Here is a 16237-nt window from a genome sequence, read left to right on the forward strand (position 1 = left end):
ACAGACCCCGCAGAACTCAATCATGACCTGGACTACTTGTACAGTGAAGGGAATGTCCGGGAACTTTATAAAGTGGTACAGGTGTGTGACGCCCGGGTGGCAATGGGTGTCATGCAGTGCCTGAGGTTGTTTGGACTGCGTACTGCTGAATCAAGGCAGCGGGGGAGTTGTTGAGCTACTCCCGGCCTATACTAGATGTTTTAGCTGAACGTAGCCAGCTCAACTCTTCAGTGCAAAATCTTTTCGTTTTTGATCTTGCCTCTGTGGGTGGTGTTGAACATGAATGCCACTACATGCTGTTCTGTGAGAAGAGTGAACCTTCTGCCTGCCAGGTAGTGGTGCCAGTGGCTGACTGCTTCCATGATCGCCTGGGCCTCCTTTGCGATGGCAGAGTGCCTGAGCTCTGAGCTGAGGAGAGTCCTGGAGTAAAAGGCCTCGGGTCTGCCCCCTTGGTTGAGTGAGGGTGGCAGCGAAGGCAATGTCAGAGGCATCACACCCCACCTGGAATGGGATGGTCTCATCCACGGCATGCATCATGGTATTGACAATGTCCTGCCTGATCCAGGTGCAGGCCGCGCGCCTCAGCAGGGAAGGGAAAGTAGGTGGCTTGGGCCAGTGGGCGGACCTTTTCTGAGAAGCGGGGGACCCACTGGGAGTAGTAAGAGAAGAGCCTTAGGCACCTGCAGAGGGCCTTGAGCATGTGGGAGAGGGGCCGTTCCATCAGGGGACGCATGCGTTCGGGGTCAAGACTGATGACATCGTGTTCCTCGATGCACCCCAGGATAGCAAGGCAGGTGGTGCTGAACGTGCACTTCTTCAAGTTGTAAGTGAGGTACAGTGCCTCAGCCGTCCATAGAAATCTCTCTGGGTTGGCATCATGGTCCTGCTGGTTGTGGCCGCAGATGGTGACATTGTCCAGTTATGGGAAGGTTGCTCTTAAGTTTTGCCTATCTATCATATGGCCCATCTCTCGCTGGAACACGGAGACTCCATTTGTGACCCCAGCAGAACTGTTAAAGGTGTCTCTATGCCTCAAAGGCTGTATAGTGCTTATCCCAGACCTGGATGGGGATCTGGCGGTAGGCCAACTTTAGGTCATTCGTGGAGAAAACCCTGTATGGGGCTATCTTGTTGAACACGTCAGCAAAGTGGGGCATTGCGTCCAACTAGGTGTACAGTTGATGGTCTGTCTAAAGCGATGATTGTCCTTTGCTTACTGCCCCCTTTTACGACAAGGACCTGGGCTCTCCAGGGGCTGGTGCTAGGCTCTATTACTCCTTCCACCAGAAGCTGTTGCACTTCGGCCTGGATAAAGGCCCATCAGCTGCCCAGTTACACCTGCTCTTAGCCGCTATGAGCTTACAGTCTGGCGTCAGGTAGTTGAAGAGGCGTGGGTACCCGTAGGGTGGAGAGCCACAGCTGGACCGAGGGCGGTCGTTGAACTTTGTGCTGTGGTTGGTGAGTGAGCCACCGAAGGCTAGGGTGAGGCTGTGGAGGTGGAATTGGAATCCAGTCCCAGGATAACTGGGGTACAGAGCTTGGGCATGATCAGTAGCCTGAACCCTTGGCATGTTTCCCCTCCCACCTTCAAGTTCACTGAGCAGCACCCCACTACCGTGATGGAGTGGTCCTGAGACGTGAAGGCGATAGTGAAATTTGCTGGGTATACTTTGAGTGCCAGCGTACAGACCACTTTGGGTGCACAAAGCTCTCAGTATTACCGCTATCAAATAGGCATTTTATCACTTTCCCATTGTCAGCGATGTCCATCATCAAGCGCCCAAGTCCAAGGGGGATATCCTCAGTGTGGTGGACGCTAGGGCTGCCTTGGGTTCTGAATCATTGCTTCCAGCCAGCTGTGGCGAGTAGTGGTCTGTAGGCATCTTTAGGAACGGTTTCATAAGTGCACGTGTTGATCACGTCGTCTGGTCCGCAAGACGGGTGAGCTGGATTCAGGGTGGATGGGGGTCGGCCGGCACATGATGGCGGTGCCCAGGAGATGCACATGGCATTGGCATGGTCCAGCGACCCAGCGTCAGCAGTGCAGGCAGAAATGATGAGTTGGGAACGGGTGGAAGTGGCGTCATCGGTGTGGATGGAAGTTGGACATGAAAGATGGCAGCGCCCATGTTGAGCACATGGCAGCTGCGTGGTTTGCCAGCCAGGCCAGAGGTGACATCGTCAGTGCGGGCGGAAGTGACGGGCGAAGTAATGGCGCTGCCCAATATTCGCATGTGGGGGTACCCAGAGGATTGAAAGTTGCTCCTGTTGGTCACGGAGGACTGCAGCGCTTCTAGGGAGTAGACCACCTTCGTGATCCTGGCAATGGAAGCATTGTTTTCCTTACAGCCACTGTCGGATCGCCCTTGACCACAGCCCTCGCACACGTGCATCTTGGATGAGTCACTTCACTTCCCCAGCAGTCACTCCAGCTTCAATCGTGCACAACCATGTCATCTCTCACAGTGCCCCCAGTTCTGCCATCTCACCTGGCTGCTGTATCCTGAAGCTGAGCAGGTACTGGGCATAGAGTATGTTCGTCAGAGGCCAGTACATGGCTTCCAGGATGGCTACTGCTGGTACAAATTCCATGCAGTCTCAGATTGCCTGGAAAGTGCACAGGCCCAGCTTGGTGCGTAGTACCATGAATTTCTTCTGGTTAATGTTGGTGACCTCAGTCAGTGTATGGATGATCGCCTCAATTGCACGCTTCCAGATCTCGAAGTATGCTGGAGCATCCAGATGCTGAGGGTTGATATCCAGCCTCTCAATGGTGAGGAACTTCTCCATGGTCCTTTAATTTTAAGCTGATTAAATTGTGAGCACTGCTATGCGAAAAATTCAGACACAAAGTCCACAGACTGTACAACAGGCTTTAATTAGCTTAAACTTGTACACACCAGGTCTCTGTACCCTCCTGGCTCCACGTGCCCAACTGCTCCCAAGGGGGCTGGTGATTGACAGCAGGCAGGTGAGGCCAGCCTCCCAGGTTGCCTATCTGCAGATGCAATGGTTTCCCGCTGCAGTAGGTCGGTAGAAGTGTGGCCAGTGTAGTGGTTGCATCACCACACCTTTCCCTTGTGTTTTCCCAAGTGCTGAGTTTCTTCAGCACTTTTATGCTCCACACTGGACCCCAATGTCTGCAGATATTCTTGTTTACCTCCAAGGATTTTAAAATAATTTTATTTCAGTAGTACATCTCATGGCCTCTGTTCACTACAAATCATTTTGCAGCTTTGTGTGTAGTCACTCGAGTGGAAATATACATAACATAACAATTACAGCACGGAAACAGGCCATTAGGCCCTTCTCGTCCGCAAGAACCAAAATGAACAATCAGCTGAGGATCACAAATGTGAAAAAAGACTACTGGTAATACATGTGCACCCACCCCTCTTTTCTGCTATGGAATTTATAAAATTATGAAATACAATTGTAACCTGTCCACAATACATACATACATACCCAGGGCATGCTATCTTCCAAGGAAGAACTTCCTCTGAAATCTGAAACATCCGGTCCATCCTGAAATAAGCCAAACAATAAAATATTTTTCTAAATGGTGACAAGCAGATCCACATCTATGTGTATGTCACTATATTACAACTTGCAAAAAACTTGTCTTTATATTGCACCTTTCAAATATAAAAATGTTCCAAGATACATTGTAGAAATGTTAAAGAGAAACTTGACAACAAGCCACACAAGGAATACAAAAGACTGTTTAAGGTGGAAGATTTTTAAAGTGTTGAAAGGAAAGAAAGAGAGATGTTTTAGGGGAAGACACAGAATTTGGAGCGCTTGGAAACTATATGGAGATTATTAACTCAAAATTAGGGAAGTGCAAATGGAATAAATTGGGCACTGTAGCGGCCATGGAGTGAGCCGACCCACCAATGTGAACTCTCGCCGGCGCGGTTCTGCGGGCGTGCGGAACCAGAATGCGAACGTCTGCCTACTCACCAGGACCGCACGCAAGAGATGCCGAGTGCCGAGGAACAGCACGTTGAGCTGATGAGTCTCCTGCCGAAAGGTGCGGGACACTTCCAAGGCTAAATTAAACCTGTTGGTCCGGTGGATCGGCTGCGATCTCATTGTGACGCCCCACCTTGTCTCGTGGAGCCCGGAACATGAAAGAAGCTTGTAAACTCTGAATAAACAGTCTTCAGTTGACTAGTCTGGTGTGTGTTTCTGTATTATTTCAATAGTCGCTACAATTGGTGACCCCGACTGCAAGATTCAGTCGAAGCTTGAATCTACAGTCAATAGACGCAACTTCAGCAGCAGCTCCACGAGACAAGGTGAGACGTCACAATGAGATCGCAGCCAATCCACGGGACCGGCAGGTTTAATTTAGCCTTGGAAGTGTCCCGCACCTTTCGGCAGGAGACTCATCAGCTCAACGTGTCGTTCCTCGGCACTCGGCATCTCTTGCGTGCGGTCCTGGTGAGTAGGCAGACGTTCGCATTATGGTTTCGCACGCCCGCAGAACCGCGCCGTTGACAGTTCGCATTGGTGGCTCGGCCCACTCCACGGCCGCTTCATCATCCCCCCAGAATTTGTCGCTAGAAATTAAAACACCAGTTGCGTGTGCCTTAGAAGGACGCCCACGCCGTCTGGGCTGGGGGCATTGAATGGGTGCAGTGGGATCCATATGGGCAGGCTTGAGTCTGTCTACACTAAACAGCTGTGAATGTCCCCCAATGTCCAAAGTAAACACAACTCCATCCCTCTTAATCACGCGGAAAGAGCCCTCATATGATCGTTGTAACAGCGCTCCTGGGACCTGTCTACGGACAAAAACAATCAGTGTGGAGGAGCTGTTGGGTCATGTTGTTTAGGGGTTCCATGCCAGCTGGTAGGAACAGGTTTCCTGCTAGTGATACCATGTCTGTTATATATAGAGAATTTAGGTTAAAATGGCTTAAGTTAAAATGTGATGATTAATCATAAAAAGGGAAGCCAGAATGGACAGGGAGCTTACTAGCAGCCAAGGACAAAAGGTTCAGCTGGATATGTTTTTTTAAAAACATATCTTTTCATGGTCATAGTGAGAGACATGCAGGAGACAAAAGATTGATAAGAAGGGTGAGAAACAGAATTTAGTGTATGTAGAGTTCGCAGCGTACGTAACGAACGTGATAATTAAAAATGCAGTTATACTTAGAATGCTTTTGCAATACTAACCAATTAAAACAGTATTAATAAGAAGGGGAAGGGCAAACAATAAGGGTATAAAAATCAATGCACTGTATGTATCGGGGCTTAACTGGTGAGAAGCCAGTTGAGTCCAACTCTGCAGACTTGTAAATAAAGCTTGTCGTGTCATCAGTTTTAAAGAGACTCATGTGTGAGAAGTTTTATTTCTGACAAATGGGGGCTCGTCCGGGATCTACACTCCGGCCGTGAGGGGAGGCGAGAAGAGGGACATCGGAGGCGGTGCACCCCGCTGAGTTCAGCGGCTCCTAGTCACTTGCTCGTCGCTTCGGGCGGCTTGAGCGAGTGGTATCCGGACAAGGTGACACGACAAGACGGAGAGGAGAAGGGTGACGGTTCAATCCCCGGGAAGACACCGGTAAGTGACGACTTACGATTGTGGTGTGGGGATTGGGTAACAGGTGTAACGGGATACACCTGTTTGGATAAAAAAACCTAACGTAATAGATCAGGTATAGAGCTTTTGTTGTGGCGTGAGGACCCTGTCGTGGGACTCTAGGATAGACCCCAGGGAAACCTCGGCGGTAACCGAAGGAGGGACAACACCTCCGACGAAGTGCCGAGAAGAGAGGGGTCAACCCCAGGGAAACCTCAGCGGTAACCGAAGGAGGGACAGTACCTCCGACGAGGCGTCTGAGAAGAAGGGAGTAGGGTCCAGAACGAGAGGGTCCTCAGCAACGATAAACAGATCTAGGTGGGAAAATGGGAGGATCAAAATCTAAGGGCTCGTCTGAAAATTCAGGACAATTCCTGGGAGTTCCCCTTGACAGCCCTTTGGGGAGAATGTTTGAAAATTGGGATAGTAAAAGATATCGAGACAAAAACAAGAAAAAGATGATCCAATATTGTCTCCTTTGGTCGAAACAACCTATTAAAGGTTCCTCGGTCTGGTGGCCGAAATTTGGATCTGATGAGGATTGGGTTAGACAAGCATTAAACATATATGTAAATTCGAGACCAAAGGTGAATCAAGAAGAGTCAGCATATGCATTTTGTTGGGTTCCCTGGCCAGGATCCTTAACAAAATGTTTTAAATTGAGGGTAGCGGGAGAAAAGAAGTGGGAACCTCTGGACAACCTTCCCCCTCCTTATATTCCCCCGGTGCCTACTGCGCCCGAGGAAAGCTCATTACCGGAGGGGAAAGGTGATGAATCTGATTGCCCCGAAAGGGGCCGGGAAAAAAAGGATGAATTAAGGGAGTCGGACCCTAAACTTCCACCGGTAAACCGACCCTGGACAAGATCCCAGACTGGTCCAGGACCATCAAAGTTTTCAATAAGCCTAAATCCCCTGAGGGAAGTTCCTATGGGAGGACCGGGAGGGGGAACGGGATATGTGAATGTTCCCCTAACTAGTACAGAGGTGCGGGGATTTAAGAAAGAAATGAAAAAGTTATTGGAAGATCCTATAGGACTGGCTGAACAGCTCGACCAATTCCTGGGACCAAACACATATACGTGGGAAGAGATGCAGACAATAATGGGAACATTATTCTCACCCCAGGAGAGGCAGATGATTCGACGGGCTGCCCTCCTCATGAGGGAATATGAACAACCTGGGGACCCCAGACCCCATGAACAAAAATATCCCTTAAAAGAACCCAGGTAGGACAAACGAACACCCGAGGGATTGGAAAGTATGAGACAATATAGAGAGTGGACAATTAAAGGGATACGGGAGGCTGTGCCAAAGGGTCACAATTTTACCAAGGCATTTGGGAACCACCAGGGGAAAGACGAGTCCCCTACTGATTTTTTGGAGAGGGTGAGAAAGAATGTCCAACAGTATGCTGGTGTGGACCCTAGTACACCAATGGGTGAACAGCTTATTCGAATTGAATTTGTTTCCAAATCATGGCAGGACATTAGAAAGAAACTAGAAAAGGAGGAGGACTGCAGCGAAAAACCCTTAAGCGACCTGTTAAAAAAGGCGCAAAAAGTATATGTGCAGAGAGAAGAAGAAGATCAAAAGAGGGCGACAAAGGTTATGGTACAGACTATCCGACAGATGAATGCCGAATCCAGAGGGGAAAGAAAACAAAACCTTCCTCTAAACAATCCAAGATATCCAAGAGAGGGAAGACCCCGGAGGTTCGTTAAGTGCTATTACTGCAATGAGGAAGGACACTTTAAGAGGGAATGCCCCCGATACAAGAGGGAATTGCGTGCCCTCGAACTTATGGAAGAAGATTAGGGGGGTCAGGGGTTCCAAATGTTAGGGACCAAGTATAAGAGGGAACCCCTGGTAAAACTAAAAATTGGTCCCAAGGGAGAAGAGGTGGTGTTTATGGTGGACACAGGAGCGGAACGAAGTAGTGTAATAACTGTGCCAATCGGAACTGAGCCTGTAAAAAGTAATTTGACAATTTCTGGGATAGAAGGGGCTCCCAGAATGATATCAATAATTCCCCAAGTAACAGTGAAACTGGAAGAAAGAGAAGGGGTACAAGACCTCTTGTTGTTACCGTCGGCTGGATTTAACCTCCTAGGAAGGGACTTACAGGCTCTCCTAGGTTTGGGTGCTCTCCCTGTGGACGGAGAAGTGCGAGTCCACCTCTGTGCTTTAAAGGAAGAGGATGAACGGCAGATTGACGAGAGAGTCTGGTATAAGGAGGGAAATCGAGGAGGTCTGGACATCCCACCTTTACATGTCACATTAATACCAGGTCATCAGCCGGTAAGGAAACGTCAGTATCTTATTTCTTTGGAAGGGAGAAAAGGGCTACAGCCGGTAATTGAGACTCTAATACGAGACGGACTATTAGAAGAATGCATGTCACCTTATAACACCCCTATACTCCCAGTGAAAAAGTCAGATGGATCCTATCGCCTAGTTCAGGATCTAAGAAGTTTGAATGCTATTGTTCAGACCCGCCACCCAGTGGTGCCTAATCCCTATACTATTATGAGTCGGATTCCCCCAGACCATGAGTGGTTTAGTGTTATCGACTTGAAGGATGCCTTCTGGACGTGTCCATTAGAAGAGGAAAGTAGAGATATGTTTGCGTTTGAATGGGAAAATCCATGGACAGGTAGACGGAGACAGCTTCGGTGGACTGTATTGCCCCAAGGTTTCACTGAATCTCCGAACCTGTTTGGACAAATGCTAGAACAAATCCTGGTGGACTATCCACAATCTGATGATTCCCAACTAATGCAGTATGTGGACGATTTACTATTATCAGGACCCAAGAAACAAGAAATGAGGGGAGATACAATTAGACTCTTGAATTATCTGGGGAAAAAGGGTCTACGGGTGTCCAGGAACAAGTTACAGTTCGTTGAGAGAACTGTGGTATATCTGGGACACCAGATAAGTAAAGGACAGAAACGGATTACCCCTGAACGGATTGCGGGAATCACTAGAATGCCGTTACCCCGTAATAAGAAGGAAATAAGACAATTCCTGGGACTCTTAGGTTACTGTAGGTTATGGATAGAGGACTACTCAGCTTTGGTGAAGTTTATGTATGAAAAGCTGACAAATGAAAATGAATATCCATTGAAATGGACCCAGGAGGAGGAGGGATGGTTTGAGGACTTGAAGCATCGCCTGACACGAGCCCCGGTACTCACTCTGCCCTCTTTAAAACAGCCCTTCCAGCTATTTGTCACTCATAACCAAGGAACAGCTGTGGGAGTTTTAACACAGGAAAAAGGCGGTCAGCGACACCCAGTGGCTTTCCTTTCCAAAATGATGGACCCAGTGTCTCGCGGATGGCTGACGTGTATCCAGGGAGTAGCGGCTGCTGCTCTGTTGGTAGAGGAAGCACGTAAACTTACTTTTGGAGGAAAGATGACTGTGTACACCTCCCATTCTGTGAGTGTTTTATTAACATAAACTGCCCATCGATGGCTGACTGATTCTCGCATATTAAAGTATGAAACCATTTTAATGGTCGGAGAAGATCTACAGTTTGCAAAGATTAATAGCTGCAACCCAGCTCAATTTTTATACGGCAGTGAAACAGAGAGAGAGGTGGAGCACGACTGTGTCGAGTTGACGGATCTTCAGACCAAGACCCGAGAAGACCTTTGCGATACTCCGCTGGGAGAAGGATATGAATTCTACATTGACGGCTCCGCCAGATGTGTTGACGAAATGAGAAGAAGTGGGTATGCTATAATAGAAGGAAATACTTGGAAAGTAGTAGAATCCACGAGACTACCCGGAAGCTGGTCAGCACAGTCCTGTGAACTATATGCTTTGCAGAGAGCCCTCAGAATACTGGCAAAGAAAATTGGAACGATTTACACTGATTCCAAATACGCATACGGGGTAGTGCATACCTTTGGTAAGATCTGGAAGGAGAGTGGTCTAATTACATCAAGAGGAAAGGAATTGGCACACGAACAGATGATTACTCTGACTTTAGAAGCCTTGACATTACCCCAGGAAATAGCAGTGGTCTACATACCAAGCCATCAGAGGGGAGATACCCCGACAGCAATTGGAAACAGACTGGCTGATGAAGAAGCCAAAAGGGCAGCCATGCAACAAGAAGTCCGTTTGCTGACCTTAATCCCAATAAGACAAGGCATAAAGAAGGCTCCCATTTTCACTGCTAAGGAAGAAAAGGACATGGCTCAGCTGGGCGCAAGCCAGCTGCCTGATGGAACATGGAAGACACCAGATGGAAGAATGGTTCTAAATAAAGAAATAACTCGCAATATTTTAAAACACCTGCATCATCAGAGCCACTGGGGCACCCAAGCCTTATGTGACACAGTGCTTCGAGAATATGTGTGTAAGGGAATCTACACCTTGGCCCAACAGGAGGTGCAGAATTGTCACCTATGCACAAAAATTAATAAGAAGGTAATGAGGACAGGGACCATGGGAGGTCAACCATTAGCCATACGCCCTTTTCAACGTATCCAGATCGACTTCACAGAGTTACCTCAAGTCCAAAGATGGAAGTATCTGTTGGTGATAATAGATCACTTTACCCGATGGGTGGAAGCCTTCCCAACAGTAAATGCTACAGCCTCTACAGTAGCTCGCCTCCTCCTAGAGCAGATAATCCCCAGATATGGTATAATGGATTCTATAGACTCAGACAGGGGTCCACATTTTCCTTCAAAAATCCAACAATTGATTTGTAATGCATTACAGGTCTCTTGGAAATTGCATACCCCTTGGCATCCACAAAGCTCAGGGAGGGTTGAACGTATGAATGGAACCCTAAAAATGCAATTGACAAAATTAATGGTGGAAACTAAAATGCCTTGGATAAAGTGTCTGCCCCTGGCTTTATTGAGAATTCGTACTGCCCCACGAAAAGATGTAGGGTTGTCCCCTTATGAAATGATGTTTGGGCTTCCCTTCTGGAGTACAGTTGAGGGGTGTCCCACTTTGGGGGAAGGGGATATATTTGTTAGGAACTATTTACAGGCACTGTCACGCTCTCTTACAGATTTACGAAAGAGAGGACTATTGGCACAAACACCGCCTCTAGACTTTTCTTTACACAAAGTGGAACCAGGAGACTGGATTCTCATCAAGACCTGGAAAACTGAAAAACTCCAGCCCCAGTGGGAAGGTCCATACCAAGTTCTCTTAACTACAGAGGCTGCAGCACGAACAAGAGAGAAGGGGTGGACGCACGCATCCAGATTTAAGGGACCTGTAGAGGCGCCTCAGGACCCTGATACGAACTCAGATTGGACTTGTGTTCCTGGAGAAAAACCTCTTACTTTACGATTTCGCAGAAAGACTTGATTCACAATGTTATTGCTATGTTCTTTGATTTTTCTTAGTTTGCCTATGTCTTTATCAGGTGTGAAATGTAAGAAATGCAGAGACACAGTGGTCCTGTTTCAGGACCACATTTGGGGAAGAAAGGAGAGTAATTTTATTTCCCATACCTCAGTTCCTGAGAAATGCTGGGCAGAAAATACCACCCAACATCCATATACCCCTTGTGTGGAAAAAGAAGGAAATAATATGGGTCATTATATACAGATTCCTAATACCACTCCTTTCCCTCTTAACGGTTGGAAGGATGACTCAGGCTCACCATGCCCTGATGGACTCTGGTTTTGCATACACCAGCGTACTGTTCCAATGAAAAGTTCCACTCTACACTCGAAAGTGCCTGCCCCTTTAAGACAGCCGGACTTAGTTCGAGTCCATCCAAATAACCATGAAAGTTTCGGTCATGCAGTTGGGGGAGATAACCTTTTTGTAGATCTTGCAACTAAAATTGCAGGAACTTTTAATGTAACAAATTGTTGGGTCTGCGGGGGACCACGGATGTCAGAGCAATGGCCTTGGTGGGGGGAGTCCCTCAATTCATTGACCATGATTTCCCGAATATGGACAACTAACCGAACGAGATCAAGAGAAACTTGGTCTCTCTCTAACGTCCCCTCTGGTTTTTATTGTCTCTCACGAACCGGCAAATACCCAGTAGGAAAAAGTCCCTGCAAGGCTGTATGGATTCGCATTTTGCCTGGTATTTTCACTTGGTTTCCTAAACCCCTGACTTGGTTCTTATCCACTGTTTTTAAAACTAATTGCCTACCCCTGTCTAATAGCAGTATTCAGTTTTGGAATTGTACCAGTTCCACCATCACAGGACCATACCAATCAAACCCCGTTCTTAAAAGAGTTTGGGAAAGGGGGTATGGAGTGTCCCCAAATGGATTATTCTGGGTATGTGGTAATAAAGCTTATACTCGTCTCCCCTTACAGTGGAGTGGAACTTGTTTCCTAGGAATAATCCGCCCAGAATTTTTCCTCCTACCCCACGATCACGGTCATAAATTAGGAGTGAAGGTTTTTGATACATTACACCGTCAGCCCCGCTCTAGCACGGTACATTTGGGACAATGGGGAGATGATTGGCCTCCAGAACGCATAATTCAATATTATGGTCCCGCTACATGGGCTCAAGATGGATCCTGGGGTTATCGTACTCCTTTTTTTTTTCTTTGGCTTGGCTTCGTGGACGAAGATTTATGGAGGGGGTAAAAAGTCCACGTCAGCTGCAGGCTCGTTTGTGGCTGACCAGTCCGATGCGGGACAGGCAGACACGATTGCAGCGGTTGCAAGGGAAAATTGGTTGGTTGGGGTTGGGTGTTGGGTTTTTCCTCCTTTGCCTTTTGTCAGTGAGGTGGGCTCTGCGGTCTTCTTCAAAGGAGGCTGCTGCCCGCCAAACTGTGAGGCGCCAAGATGCACGGTTTGAGGCGTTATCAGCCCACTGGCGGTGGTCAATGTGGCAGGCACCAAGAGATTTCTTTAGGCAGTCCTTGTACCTTTTCTTTGGTGCACCTCTGTCACGGTGGCCAGTGGAGAGCTCGCCATATAATACGATCTTGGGAAGGCGATGGTCCTCCATTCTGGAGACGTGACCCATCCAGCGCAGCTGGATCTTCAGCAACGTGGACTCGATGCTGTCGACCTCTGCCATCTCGAGTACCTCGACGTTAGGGGTGTGAGCGCTCCAATGGATGTTGAGGATGGAGCGGAGACAACGCTGGTGGAAGCGTTCTAGGAGCCGTAGGTGGTGCCGGTAGAGGACCCATGATTCGGAGCCGAACAGGAGTGTGGGTATGACAACGGCTCTGTATACGCTTATCTTTGTGAGGTTTTTCAGTTGGTTGTTTTTCCAGACTCTTTTGTGTAGTCTTCCAAAGGCGCTATTTGCCTTGGCGAGTCTGTTGTCTATCTCATTGTCGATCCTTGCATCTGATGAAATGGTGCAGCCGAGATAGGTAAACTGGTTGACCGTTTTGAGTTTTGTGTGCCCGATGGAGATGTGGGGGGGCTGGTAGTCATGGTGGGGAGCTGGCTGATGGAGGACCTCAGTTTTCTTCAGGCTGACTTCCAGGCCAAACATTTTGGCAGTTTCCGCAAAGCAGGACGTCAAGCGCTGAAGAGCTGGCTCTGAATGGGCAACTAAAGCGGCATCATCTGCAAAGAGTAGTTCACGGACAAGTTTCTCTTGTGTCTTGGTGTGAGCTTGCAGGCGCCTCCGATTGAAGAGACTGCCATCCGTGCGGTACCGGATGTAAACAGCGTCTTCATTGTTGGGGTCTTTCATGGCTTGGTTCAGCATCATGCTGAAGAAGATCGTACTCCTATTTATATGTTAAATCGCATTATTCGCTTACAAGCAGTCCTTGAAATTGTTACAAATCAAACAGCTCTAGCCCTGCAATTACTTGCATCCCAGCAAGGTCAAATGCGCTCTGCTATATATCAGAACCGTCTGGCCCTAGACTATCTCCTAGCCACGGAAGGAGGTGTATGTGGAAAGCTTAATTTAACTAACTGCTGCTTACAGATTGATGATAATGGCCAAGCCATTCGAAAAATCGCTGATAATATTCGTACTTTGTCCCATGTACCGGTTCAAACCTGGCATCCTTTTGCAAAATTAAATTGGATGGACAAATGGTTTGGAGGAACCTGGTGGCGTACCTTATTGTGGGTCATCGGAGGTATTTTATTCCTCCTACTTATTTTGCCCTGTATTATTCCCTGTCTACGCAGCCTGGTGATTTCCATGGTCCAACAGGCTATGCAACCAGGGGGACTGGGAGACCCCGTTAGAATTTTACTTCAGCACGAGATTAATTTATCATGAAACGTTTCTCTTCCCCGAGTTAAAATCCCCATTCATATATATATATAATACACACATTTTAAAGAGAGAAAGGGGTGGATTGTTATATATAGAGAATTTAGGTTAAAATGGCTTAAGTTAAAATGTGATGATTAATCATAAAAAGGGAAGCCAGAATGGACAGGGAGCTTACTAGCAGCCAAGGACAAAAGGTTCAGCTGGATATGTTTTTTTAAAAACATATCTTTTCATGGTCATAGTGAGAGACATGCAGGAGACAAAAGATTGATAAGAAGGGTGAGAAACAGAATTTAGTGTATGTAGAGTTCGCAGCGTACGTAACGAACGTGATAATTAAAAATGCAGTTATACTTAGAATGCTTTTGCAATACTAACCAATTAAAACAGTATTAATAAGAAGGGGAAGGGCAAACAATAAGGGTATAAAAATCAATGCACTGTATGTATCGGGGCTTAACTGGTGAGAAGCCAGTTGAGTCCAACTCTGCAGACTTGTAAATAAAGCTTGTCGTGTCATCAGTTTTAAAGAGACTCATGTGTGAGAAGTTTTATTTCTGACAATGTCGAAGCTGCTGAAGGACGTCTAGGTCAGAAATGGTTGAGAATTGAATGTTCACTGGAACTGTAAGTACCGTGCCATAAAGCATCTCTGCAATGATGCAGATAAATCTTCCTTTGGGGCCATGCCACTAGAACCCATGGCAACTCATCGGCCCAATTGGGACTGGTGAGACGGGCCTTAAGCTCTCAGAGTAGAGCTACTCACCAGAAATATTGGAGGGATATAAAATTATAGGAGATTACAGAGAGATTTGAAAGTTAGAATGAAATACTAATTCATGATGATGTGAAGTGGGATCCACTAAATGAGATCTGACACAAAAAAACTTGAGTGGGCATACACAAAGCTTTTCAGGCAAAACTCTAATATGGTTATCTGGTTATGGTAACAGAAGTGTAGAGCTCATAGCTGAAATAGAAATACTCCTATGCAATTTTTACTGGCAACTTTCATTGTCCAGCCACACAGATGCACCCTCTAGTGGTAGCTTTAATTTTTGCCAGAGGAGTATTATTTTCATTCATTCAATCCTGTAAGCCACTTTCATAAATTTTACTATGCTTTTTCTATTTGATTTGTAACTCTCATTGCATTAATTGTTGAAATCTAAATAAAGAAAAGGAATTTTAATCAATTATAAATGCTCTGTTTTTCTCTGCTGACCACAATTTGTTCACTTGTCATGGACAAGTGACAAAATTCAGTATTTTGCGAAAGCATCACAGTGCACTTCAGGTACCACTTTTAACATTGCAACGTGTTCCAGTGCACCTCGGGGGAGCCATGAGGTTGAACTAGGCTGATTAGAAATCCTACCAAAAAGGTAGAATTTAAGAAACAGGTTTAAATGAATTCCAGAGTTAAGGCCTCAATAAGGTCAGCCAGAGTGAAAAACTATCTGTAGAAAGAAATTTATTTTTCAAAAACTATAATTCTGCCAGTATGACCATAGTTTGATTGAAATTATTTGTGGTTCAAAAAAATCCACAAAATTAGTAGGTCATACCCCAAAAGAAATGGGGTGGGGGGGGGGGGGGTGGTGGGCAGATTGTTTTTCTGAGATAGCTGGAATAGATTCAGTTCTAAAAATTCAATGTACATATTTTACAACAATTTCAGAGTAAAAATTGCTGAAAATAACTTGTTCTTACCTTTGATGAAAAATATTGTTTGTAATAATATAGCTGAAATAATAGAAAGATTGAACTTGTCACAGACAGCAGGCTCAATATCACAGTTTTACTGATTCGAGGCATCGGTCACTGTTTGTACTGTCTTCCCATCCCTGGAAATAAAAAGCCTTCAATGACGACAACGATTCCAAAGATCTTGGTTGTTGGCTGCCATTTTGGACTTTGGAATGTCTTCCTTCGCTCTTCCAATGGTACAAACTAAAATCAGAGCACATTAATATCCTGCAAGCACAACCTCTTGTGGTTTACACAGAGCACCTGCACTCTGTCCTCTGTGGCTGTTCCAACTCCTGGTTACATGCCATTTTAACTTCCCTTCTAATCCCACACCCATTGGTTCATCCTTGGCCTTCTGCACTACCAGGGTGAGACCTAACACAAACTAGATGAATAGTATCTGTACTCTATAATCCCCAATAGGATGAACATAAAATTTCAGGTCATCCATACCTTTTCTGTTTCTGGGTTTCTCTCCTTCCAATCCACCTTTGAACTTCCATTTTATTTCCCCTCCTGCCTCCCAATCACCCAATTTTGCTGCCTTTCCCCTCCTGCTTTCATCCACCTATACTCACATATTTCACCCATAATATCCACTTCCACATCTAGTTCCATCTGCCTTTCATCTCTCCCTTAATGGTTCCAATAATGACTTCTTAGTGGTCAGGATCC

General features: G+C 46.5%; 1 protein-coding gene across 5 annotated transcripts in view; it reads right to left on the reverse strand.

Moving 5' to 3' along the window:
- The window catches only part of fktn (fukutin), a 41244-nt gene that overhangs the window by 20366 nt on the left and 4641 nt on the right, over positions 1–16237 (reverse strand). Inside the window, exons 1-2 of one of the 5 annotated variants that reach the window (XM_069921803.1) lie at positions 3964–4295; positions 3466–3525 (exon numbers count right to left, since the gene is read on the reverse strand). In XM_069921803.1, coding sequence (XP_069777904.1) covers positions 3466–3525; positions 3964–4095 — 192 coding nt within the window. In that variant the 5' untranslated portion in view covers positions 4096–4295. Of the gene's footprint in view, positions 1–3465; positions 3526–3894; positions 4296–15523; positions 15764–16237 lie in introns of those variants that run through there. The other 4 variants (XM_069921777.1, XM_069921784.1, XM_069921769.1 and 1 more) reach the window with 4 other exon arrangements.

The sequence above is a fragment of the Narcine bancroftii genome, chromosome 1 (assembly GCF_036971445.1).
Source record: "Narcine bancroftii isolate sNarBan1 chromosome 1, sNarBan1.hap1, whole genome shotgun sequence".
NCBI lineage: Eukaryota > Metazoa > Chordata > Chondrichthyes > Torpediniformes > Narcinidae > Narcine > Narcine bancroftii.